Source organism: Eurytemora carolleeae, unplaced genomic scaffold (genome assembly GCF_000591075.1).
Source record: "Eurytemora carolleeae unplaced genomic scaffold, Eaff_2.0 scaffold748, whole genome shotgun sequence".
In the NCBI taxonomy this organism is placed as follows: Eukaryota; Metazoa; Arthropoda; class Copepoda; order Calanoida; family Temoridae; genus Eurytemora; species Eurytemora carolleeae.
In genome coordinates, this window is record NW_019397592.1 from 138,555 (window position 1) to 150,373 (window position 11,819).

An 11,819-nucleotide genomic window follows, 5' to 3' on the forward strand; every position below is an offset into this window, starting at 1 on the left:
GGACTAGCTGGTGCAACAAGGTTGACGCGGTCGGACTTAAGGTTGAATTTACTTTTACTAAAGGGTCAGAGGTGCGTGAATTGTGTTTTTTTGAGACAACCCTGAATTTTTGGTTTAAAACTATATTTAAGTAAATTATTTTCATATTATTATAAAAAAATTGTTCATTTATTTATTTAGAATATCTTTAAATGTTTGTCCGATCATGATTCGAATTACACCCATCGCCGATTTTCCTTAAATATTTTGATTGGGGAACTATGCAGTACCACGAGTTTTGTTTAAAAGTTCAAAATTAAATTGAGAAAATTAAGTTTAAAGGCAAAACTGAATTCTCAAGCTAGTTTAGAAATAAACTATATTCTTTAATGTAGAATTTATGTAAATACACAGATATAACATTCAAAACTTTGGCTCTTGATCATATCTCAGTCTAACTAATATTATTTTGTGTTCACTATTTACTATACATATATATATATATATATAGCCTTATTTCCTTTTCAAGACAATTGCTAAGATCTAGTTTGAACTTTTCGCAGTTAATTGCACAATAAGTAAATAGTAAAATTTTTACTTTTTTAGTTACCCTATATTTAGTTACCTAGGGGGACTAATCCTATTTTTAGTTACCCAAGGGGGCTAATCTTATATTTAGTTACCTAGGGGGACTAATCCTATTTTCAGTTACCCAGGGGGACTAATCCTATATTTAGTTACCTAGGGGGACTAATCCTATTTTTAGTTACCCAAGGGGGCTAATCCTATATTTAGTTACCTAGGGGGGACTAATACTATTTTTAGTTACCCAGGGGGACTAATCCTATATTTAGTTACCTAGGGGGACTAATACTATTTTTAGTTACCCAGGGGGACTAATCCTATATTTAGTTACCCAGGGGGGCTAATCCTATATTTAGTTACCCAGGGGGACTAATCCTATTCTTAGTTACCCAGGAGGGCTAATCCTATATTTTAGTTACCTAGGGGGGCTAATCCTATTTTTAGTTACATAGGGGGGCTAATCCTATTTTTAGTTACCCAGGGGGACTAATCCTATTTTTAGTTACCCAGGGGGGTTAATCCTATTTTTAGTTACCCAGGGGGGCTAATCCTATTCTTAGTTACCCAGGGGGAATAATCCTATTCTTAGTTACCCAGGAGGGCTAATCATATTCTTAGTTACCCAGGGGGCTAATCCTATTCTTAGTTACCCAGGGGGGACTACTCCTATTCTTAGTTACCTGGGGGGACTAATCCTATTTTTAGTTACATAGGGGGGCTAATCCTATTTTTAGTTACCTAGGGGGGCTAATCCTACTTTTAGTTACCAAGGGGGGTTAATCCTATTTTTAGTTACCCAGGGGGCTAATCCTATTTTTAGTTACCCAGGGGGCTAATCCTATATTTAGTTACCTAGGGGACTGATCATATTCTTAGTTACCCAGGAGGGCTAATCCTATTTTTAGTTACCAAGAGGGGCTAATCCTATTCTTAGTTACCCAGGAGGGCTAATCCTAATTTTAGTTACCTAGGGGGGCTAATCCAATTCTTAGTTACCCAGGGGGGCTAATCCTATTCTTAGTTACCCGGGGGGCTAATCCTATTCTTAGTTACCCAAGGGGCTAATCCTATTACCTTCATGATACCAAGGACCATTTCTCATCTAATTGAAAATGCTTATTGTTATCTTTACTTGGAGTTTGTAGCAGAATGCAATTTTAATTTTCAATTTATTTTTCAATTTACATTTCACACTTGTATCTATTCCATGTACAGGATATTTTAAAATAATATAGGCTTGGTATCCATTGGGTTTAACCATAGATAAATAACAATACAGATAGAACACTAGATATCGTCTTCTCAAGATTTAGCGGTTTTTCGTTCACAAAAACCCTGAGGAGTTACACGCATGCTCTCTCTCTGTCTTGTAATTTAACTCCTTTGGACTTCTGCCTCAGGGTTATTGTAAAAAAACCTAAATGTTAAAAAAATGACATCTACTGTTCTATCTGTATTGTTATTAATCTATGGGTTTTTATAACACCCTTTCAAAGTACATACTGACTGTACGTATTGACATATTTAAATTCACGTTTAATTTTAATTCGTCGAAAATAATGAAATAAAATGATTTATACTGTAATGTGTATTATTGATCGTTCAGGTTTTCAAACTGCTTGAATTTTTGTTTTTTATTTTTTCCCTTTTTTTCTTTCTTTTCTTTTTTTCTCACTTTTCGGAATCAGATTATTTTACTAAAATATGTGATTCTGAGATCTTATCAACATTTTTCCAGCAAATTATTATCATAGTCAATTTCCCAAAATAGCCATTACAAAGAAAATATTCTGAACGTCATTTTAATTTTAACAGAATTGAAGGATCTAATTACGCCCCTCAGACTTCAGATATCTTTGCAACATGTCACAGTTTATCTTTAAGCGTTTAAATTCAAGTGGCCCTTTATGCTAAATTTACAATGCCCCCACACAACGGTAGCCTTAGAAGGTTTGTCAAGCTGAATTATATATCAATGTCTATAATTTTGAAAATCTGGTTATTTTCAATTGTGTCTTCTCTACGAAAGTGACTGGTGCAGTTCTACTGCAGACAAACATATAGAAAATAGATAAAGGTTTCAAGGTTACGAATTAGGAATGGCCAATTTTTTATGGAGGGTTACTTGAGATTACATTTACAGTTCCTTTAAAATCAGGATTTCTGTTAGATCAAATAGTAAAGGTTTAAAATGTCAATTGTACATCAGGTTACAAAGATATAAAAGGAAACTAGAAAATTAGAATTTGAGTAATTAGATCGTTATTTTAGACTCCACAAAGCCGTTGATCCACGTGAGGCCGAACATGTACAGCTTGTCCTCGGACCAACCAGAGGCCGAGGTTCAAGTTCTCAGCGGAGGCTGCGTAGAACATGGTACACGGTACACAAAGCACAATGGAACCCTGTTAGAAACCCATCTGTAAAAACAGGACTAATCATCGTGAAATATCATTGTTATCGATCTATACAATTTAGTTAACAAACACTCATCTTTGATGATCAATCTTCGCTTCGCTTACGACTAAATATCGATAACGATCAACTACAGTCATCAATCAATCAAAGTTAACGATTCAAATTATAAACAAAACAAGACAAGAAACGAGGAAAGAAGAAACGAACCAGCTGAACGGTGATAAACTATTAACATTTAAAAACATATTTATAATTCTTCAAGCGGTAATTGACTCAAACACTAAAATCAAATCAGATAAAATATTTTTTTGGAGAATATGACAATAAAAGAACAGATTACATACTAAAAAGCTAGAAAGCCCTCCCTAGTCCCGGGATGATATTTTCTAAAAAATCTGAATAGTTTCTTGCCCAAAATAAAGTAAATGTTGTGAGGTTTTAAATGGAAAAGATAAAAATGCTTGTGGCCGAGTCCAGTATTTTATGCTAGTCGAATTAGAAAAATCTAATGGTTTTACTGAAGTAAAAAAGTGTTTTTTTTGAACAATCAAATAAAATAAGTTGATAAACTTTTTAAATGTTTTCAACCGAGACGAAACCTTGAAACTTTTTACGTTAGGTTTGCGGTATACTGCGGTATTTCAAATATTGCCAGAATCTTTATTTATAAAAACTTAAAGGAGTTGAGAACGAAAATTTAAACCCTTTGTTTTCGCCTTGCTCCATTTATAGACGCACAATGGGAACCAACACATCTTAATCTTTAATTTTGCTTCCTAAAAGCACCCTATTTTCAGCTAGAAAAATAAGGATTTCTTAGTTATCCAGGACCAGAAAAATTCACAAATAATAAATATGAAGTCAAGTTTCGCATGAGAATATATCGCAAAACGACAGTGGTTACAAAAAACCTTATTGTGCCAAATTTAAAATGTTTAAAAAACTTAATCAACATAAACTCGAATTGTTAGATAATTGTATCATGATGCTGAAAACTATGAATTTTGGCAAGTCAAAGTTTAGGTTTAGGTAAATATAAGAACATTATAATTTATATGCGAGTAACCATTTCCTTTGTTTAAATTGTAATTGTACAATTTATTCTTCCAAGGATATACATCAGAACAGATTTTGTTTCAATAATTATTCATTCAGTTAGTTTAATAATTGATTATTATACCATTAAATGGAGAGTACTTATAAGTGACCATCAATGCAAAGATGACAATGTCCGATTAACAACGATACCCTTGAAATATTAATATTGCCTCTTATACATAACTTTCGCAGAGAAACCGCAAATGAAAATAAAGAATTTAAAGAAACAAAAAATAGATATATTTTATATGCTGTATCAGACAAAGCTTTCATGGGTACCATTGTAAATCGGGCATAATCATCTTTGAAATTACGCTGAAAGTCCCATAAAAGGGTTCAGTTGTGAATATTGTATACAATTAAAATTTAAATTATGTTAGAACTGTCCTATTAAACTTCCCACAAAGAGCAAACTCCATGTAGTTTCTAATTTTAAAGTTTTATCGATTAGATTATGAAAACCTGTTCATCATTATAGTTTAATTATTCTTTAATCCTCTATCAAAATTATTAAATTTAAATAAAAATCGACAATATTTTTTAGACCAATCAAAATTAAACAAATTAAAAATATTTATTTATGCTCATTAGGAAAATTTGAGACCAATAATTTACTTTTTTTCTGTACTGAAACTTAAAAAAACTATATTTTCGTAAATCTTATAAATCTATTCAAAAAAGAAAACCTTCTTTTAGCTATATCTATACATTCAATCATTTAACCGTAAATGTTAAAAAAATCATTTATTGATGTAAAGAAACAAAAGAAAAAATAATAACATAACTGTAAAATATTGACTTGTGCAAACCCAACAATTATTTAAAGTTCTTAATGTTAATCTTGTAAAAATGTTATATTGTTATATTGTTATATTGTGTATTGATATTAGTTCAAAATTCGAAATTTTGCCCAACAACCTCAATATCTTAATATTTAGTTATAATTTGTCAACATTTTGTCAATTTTTGAAAATGCTCCATGGAATATTTTTTGTATTTATGAGTTTAATATGTTAATGGATAATGCTAAAACACAAACTCGACATTAATCAAAAAGTCTAAATTTAATCTAAAGATTAAAAAAATTGGATATCAAAATTCTAATTTGTAATAAAATACTTAGAAAATTACATTCTGAACCTTCATTTAAAGAAATAAAACTAAATACGACTCACGTTAAACTAAACTAAATACGACTCACGTTAAACTAAACTAAATTGCACATAAGATTGAACTCCTGTTATAAAAGGATGGGCGGATTATTGGTAACTAACTAACTAACAATTTATTATTATTAAATATTTATTCACACACATTTTATATACATACATATATTACATATTACATATATTAATGGTATAATTTAAATTTGTTTTGTTATGAATGATATTAGATGTATTCATTATGCACTCTCATAATCTCCAATTTCATAAACCTGCTATTTTAAAGAAATCTATAGTCAGACTTTTGATAATATTTTTCTTTCAGGAATAAATTCCTTGCACTTAAAAAGTTGATTCAGGAAAAGTATCAAAGGATTTGAGTCTTTGCCACAAACTCTGATTTTCTAATCCCTATAGCTTTGCTTCTCAATGTCGTAGATCTTAGATATTTAATATTTAAATAGCATATTTAAATAATTTAAATAGCAAACGTTTACACCTTCAGGTTGCAAAGATTTAGAAATTTGAAAATACGAGCTTGTGGCAAAGACTCAAATCCTTTCGGTAACAATAAAAATGTAAGCAATATTTAGAACATGTCAGCTCGTAATTAAAACACATTCTAACTGCATACAGACTTTTTCAGCATATTCTTGATGTTTCTATAAATACACTTGACATCCAGACTAATCAAAGGGTGTATACCCATTATCGCTGTTGCAGGTAGACTTGACATCCACATTTCGCACTCATCAAAGGGTCTAATCCAATTTTTGTTTCTAGTAGACCTTAACATCCACAATTATCAAAGGGTATAAATCCATTCTCGATGTTTCTAGTAGACTTGACATCCACAATAATCAAAGGGTGTAAACCCATTCTCGATGTTTCTAGTAGACTTGACATCCACAATAATCAAAGGGTGTGAACCCATTCACGATATTTCTAGTAGACTTGACATCCACAATAATTAATATTTTGGTAACCAACAATTTGGTAACCTAACAATTTGGTAACTAACATTTTGGTAACTAATAATTTGGTAACTAACATTTAGCTAACTAACAATTTGGTAACTAATATTTTGGTAACCAACAATTTGGTAACCTAACAATTTGGTAACTGACAATTTAGTAACCAACAATTTGGAAACCTGACAATTTGGTTACTTGACAATTTGATAACTTGAAAATTTTTTAACTAACAATTTGTATAATTGAAACTAATGTTTCACAATCATTGTTTGCATATTTATTTGTTGAATACATAGAGTGAAAAAACAATATACAGGATTTCTTAAAAGTTTAGTATGACAAATCCGATAAAACGCATGCAGAATATCTGAAAGATATCCACCAGTACTACAACAGCTCCAGAAACAAAACCCAGCTTGAGCGAATGAGACAACTCCATAACATTTGCTCCAAATGGGATGAATCAACTGTAGAGGAGTACCTGGATCCAGTTAATGCGCTAATTTAAGTTTCCTCATAAGCAAGTAGTTTAAATGTAATCATATGAAAAAGAAGTAAATGATATATGAAAGTTTAATAAACCTGAGATGGAATTTAAAGAGTTTGAGCCGCGGTTTAAATCCGCCAAAACCCGGTTTAGATTAAGCGCCGGCTTAAATCTTGAAACATTTGATACAATTTTAATTGGAACCAACCATATTTAAACCGAGGCTTAAATTTAAACCGCCGCTCAAATTCTTTAAATTCGGCCACTGGTGAATCATAAATCTTTAAATAGTCCTGCTTATTTCATTTTATGATTTTATTGTAAACCAAATTGTAAGGTTACCAAATTGTCAAGTTACCAAATTGTTAGTTACCAAATTATTAGTTACCAAATTGTTAGTTATCAAAATGCTAGTTACCAAATTATTAGTTACCAAATTGTCAAGTTACCAAATTGTCAAGTTACCAAATTGTTAGTTACCAAATTATTAGTTACCAAATTGTTAGTTATCAAAATGTTAGTTACCAAATTATTAGTTACCAATAATCCGCCCATCTATAAAAGAGCTATAAAGAAGAAAAAAATATTTTTAAATTAAAACATATTACCGGATAATTTTAATTTTCTCATACTTGTGTGCTTAACATCAAAGCTAGACTAGGTCACAGAATCGAACCAGAAATATCACATACAGGGTGAGAATCAAAAAAAAGTGTGATTAGCAGCGCCTGTTGCAAAATTGTACCTTTTTTTTGTGAAAATCTCCTGTATTGTGTTTATTCAATATTTTTTGGATTTTTTTTTTGCAGGACACAATAAACTCTTGTGAAGCATTTTTAAAACATTTAATCCAATGTCTTTTCTACAGTATTCTTAGTTCTTCGTTTTAAATGTTAAATTTGTAAATATTGTTACATAAAACAATAGTATTAGAATAGATAGAGATCTATTTTAATTGTAAACAATATCAATGCTGTGTTCTCGTAATACGTCATTAGTCACAGTAAAAGAGCACTTTCTATATCTTCTTTAAATTAAAAAAATGTTAAAATCATGTTGTAAAGATATATATATCTGTTCTATATTAAAGAGCTTGGAGGGTATTTTATCTTTAGGCGCGCAGGGTTGTATATTTTGACGATTAAAATTTTATTAACAACATTTCATAAATTATCTAATCTATATATTACATAAAAATGCTCGGTTGACCCAAACAGCTCGTGCTCTTCATGTTTTTTGTTTGTATCTAATTGGATGAAAATGTTCTAGATTTTGGTTTGAATTAAACAGTAAATGTTCTTATCAATGGAATTTTGAAATAAATGTTTTTTTTTTAAATATTCTTTATTAGCATTTTACTTATATAATGCATACTTGTATACTTGAAATAATAAGGTCATTTTTAGTAGTTTCTGTCCCTTAATGGACTATAGTGTGTTCCAATAAACATGGGAATTGAGCGAGGATTTTGAGATTGTCTTTTTAAATGATTTTTGATTTTGTATAGTGATAACAAGGTAATATGGCAAGGAAATTTAATTGCTGTTGCGTATTCTCTGAGTACATATATAAACCAGTTCTCTCTGGGCAGTGTTTGTAAACAAGAATAGATGCATCAGTGTTCCTCTAATGTCCGTGGTGGATAAAAGCATCTAATTTTGATAATTTTGATAATCCACATAATAGTTTCCTATGACCAGAATATTTGGTTGATTTTTTCATGTGAAAGATGGATCCCATGTCAGGCTGTGACCTCCGTCATGTGTTTACTTTACAGCCCGGCGACTGTACACTGCAGTACAAAAAATGAGTACACATTTGAAATAACTATCTTCACATTATAATTCTTTGCTGTGAAAACTGTAATAATCATTAGGAATTTCGTCTGCTAGAGTTTATGATTTGTTTGTTTTAATTGTATACGGTGGTACGCAGTGAAACAAGAAATTTGCTGAGGCGGAAAAAAGAGTATCGTTTAACGAAACTCTTCAGTTTCCTTTTTGGGGTAATCACATTTGTGTGGATTTACATAAAGAAATAGAAAATAAAAAGTGAATATAAAACCATGAAATATTATTTCTGGGTTTCATAACAATAGTCTGTCTTAAGTTTTGGGCTCTGTAAAAAAAACGTTTATCTTGCAGAGACAATACTGACGTTTTAACAGCCTTTTACTCTTTTCATAAAATAAACTCTAGCAGACATAATCATATTATGACTTTTACAATTATGTACTACACTGCTACCGCTTAACAAAGACGATCCATCTATATTCTGTGTACAGTAGGTTGTCTGCTCTGCATTATATCCAGTATTAAAGATATGCTCTCCTCTATAGTCCCCAATCTAAATTAATAATTTTTTTTAAAACATTGAACAAAGATGAAAATACCTGATTCACAATGGTGCCCTTAAAAGCTTTGTCTAATAAAATTTGAATTGTATATCAAGGTTTGGAGCTTTTAAAATTCGAGATTTTTTCATCTGTGGTTTCTCAACAAATGTGGCTTTCATATATTTACTGTAGTAAACATACATAAGAATTATCATTTCAAACAATAAACTTCCACATGATTGACCAGAGAAAGGTTTTAAGGGTACGTACTGTTGTGATTCGGGGATTTATTATAGGTTGAACTAAGAATATTTTGTTACCGTGAGAAAAATACCCTTTGTTCACATAAGTTTAAAAAGGGCATGATCCAATCTAGTACAAGGATGCAGGTCTAGTCTTACTGTACCGACCCGTCTAGTTGTACCCAGAATGTGGTTGACTTAACACGTATTATGCAACAGAATAAAACAGAATAACGCGGGCTGAACTGTATTGTAAGTTCCATGATGTGTAAATATTAGGGGAATTAAATAAAGTACACGGGGTTGACATATTGTAAAAAATGTTACACTCAGTTTTATTAAAATTTTATTCTTTACTTTGTTTCATACAAGTTTTAATTAAAATCTATGAGAAAGGAAATTAAGAAATGTCAGCATATATATCAAACTTAACAATTCCAATTTAGCATATGTAAAACTAAGTTTTAAGATAAAATCACTGTAAGCTAAATTTCATGAATATAAAAGTGGTTAATTTTGATAATTCCTATACGTTTTCCTACAGTAGAAATGCACAAGACACTTTAGAGAGAGTACAATTGAAAATAATCAGTTTTTTTTATGCATGGAGAGTAACTCAAAATTACGCTTGCAGTACTTTTAATCATAACTGTCATAACGTCTTGTTTAGGAAAAATCAAATAATCTTTAAAATCTTATTTCTTCAGCAGATCTAAAAAATGGTGGATTTTTTTTTCTGTGTATACTTTTATAGTTATAGAGTGTTGAAAGATGTATGCTGAATTTTTATTTATCTTTTATAAAAGACTTGTTAACAAAGCGTAAAACACTGTATGCCATGTTTCTTTACTTTTACATCTAGCAACCTTCTATTTATTTTATTCTATTTCATTTCAACTTATTTTTTAATCTATTTAGTGCATCATCTCTGTTTATATATATATTTATTGCATCATCTATCATTAATTACCTAGATTTCATAGCACCCTGTTCTTTTCTTATATTATTCAAGTCCTCTCCTACATCTTCCAATGTTACCTAAAATAATGTTCAATCTAAAATATCCTATTCCATAATATTATGGGTTTACTGTATAAATTGTCCCTTGAATTAGTTAAATGTAAAAAAAAGGCTTGAAAACAGAGAAAATTGTCACGCAGCATTCATTTTTTGTTATTGTCAAATATCAACATTTTGAGAAATATCAGATTTCTTAAGATTGTATTTGGTTATATTAATTACAAATAAATCTGAACACAGTAATCTCATGAAAACTTCTATTTCAGATTTTTTTAACAAATTATGCTTTCAGGGCGCATCCCACATCTTCTATTTCAATTGTGAACATGTTCTTTTCGTATACATTGTAAAACAAAACAAACGAAAAATTTGGCGGATTTTCAAAATTTCTAAAAATCAAATGTTGTTATAGAGGCAAATTTTTGAAAATTTGATCATCCAAAAACCTTCCCTAGGGTCACACGAGGTCCCGTAAAAAATTTGGGCCCGATTGGTTCAGCAGTTTTGACGTTGAAATTGGAAACAAACAGACAATAAAAACAGACAAGCAAAGTATATATATAGAAGATGCAGTTAGAAGGATTACATGAATATTATCTGAATCATAATTTACAATTGAATGTTACTGTTCAGGTTTAAAAGTTTCTAACCAATCAGCGTTTCATGCTAAGACGTATTCTTTAACTTTTGAAAGCCCGATTCGATTATTTTCTTGATTATACTGAAGAATTTGCCAAGTTTAGAGATATGGGATGTATTTGGTTGGATATTTTCAAATCCTTAAAGTCCATTGTAAAATCCCATTCAAACTCTGCTCCATTTATTTCAACGTTTATTGGATACAAATACTCAAAACAGATATACAAATATATATCCATAAACACAGTGTTTCGTCCTATTAGGACTCATCAGCATGGCTCAATTCAACATGTATATATATATAAAACGGCTTAACTAATCAGGCCCATATTTTTCGACTCCAGGAAAAAAATTTGGCCGGACCCAGTCAGAATAAAAAAATATATCTAAATCTTCATATAAACTTTGCTTGTCTGGGTGTTCGTTTGATTGTATCCAATAAACCCTAATACGGCTGAACCGATAGGTTCCAACATTTTTGAGGCAACTAATAAGACCCCAGGAAAGGTTTATGTATGCAGAATTGCAAAATTTTGTCTCAATAAAATATTGAAAATCCACGAAAAACATTAACAAATCTACGATTTTTTTGTTATTGTTTTTAATGGTACGACATTTAAAAGCGCCCAGAAAGCCTAGTTTAACAAAAATTGCACAAAATTTAAAACGCATCCGTCGAAAAAAAAGTAAAAACGAGAAAATGCCAAAGCTTGCTGGGACCCAAGTGTTAAATAATCTGGATGATAATAAACCTACCAATTTCCCACTGCTTGCGTTCGCTTTCCAGTCAACAACTAAATCCTTCGCTGCCTTCACTGTACTTTCATTTAGATAATAATCCTTCATAGAGTCAGCTTTTACCTGGACATTAAAAACATA

The 11,819-nt window shown here is 30.6% G+C and overlaps 2 protein-coding genes across 3 annotated transcripts in view; one reads left to right on the plus strand and one right to left on the minus strand.

The window, feature by feature from the left end:
* Positions 1 to 4,185, plus strand: part of LOC111715062 (FMRFamide receptor) — a 57,587-nt gene extending 53,402 nt beyond the window's left edge. The window contains exon 22 of the mRNA XM_023490306.1: positions 2,836 to 4,185. Within this exon, the coding sequence (XP_023346074.1) occupies positions 2,836 to 2,853 (18 nt within the window). The 3' untranslated portion in view covers positions 2,854 to 4,185. The remainder of the gene's footprint in view (positions 1 to 2,835) is intronic.
* Positions 4,186 to 8,436: 4,251 nt separating this feature from the next.
* The window catches only part of LOC111715063 (uncharacterized), a 52,106-nt gene continuing 48,723 nt past the window's right edge, over positions 8,437 to 11,819 (minus strand). Inside the window, exons 29-32 of one of the 2 annotated variants that reach the window (XM_023490309.1) lie at positions 11,697 to 11,801; positions 10,252 to 10,319; positions 8,951 to 9,050; positions 8,451 to 8,496 (exon numbers count right to left, since the gene is read on the minus strand). In XM_023490309.1, coding sequence (XP_023346077.1) covers positions 8,972 to 9,050; positions 10,252 to 10,319; positions 11,697 to 11,801 — 252 coding nt within the window. In that variant the 3' untranslated portion in view covers positions 8,451 to 8,496; positions 8,951 to 8,971. Of the gene's footprint in view, positions 9,051 to 10,251; positions 10,320 to 11,696; positions 11,802 to 11,819 lie in introns of both variants that reach the window. The other variant, XM_023490308.1, reaches the window with a different exon arrangement.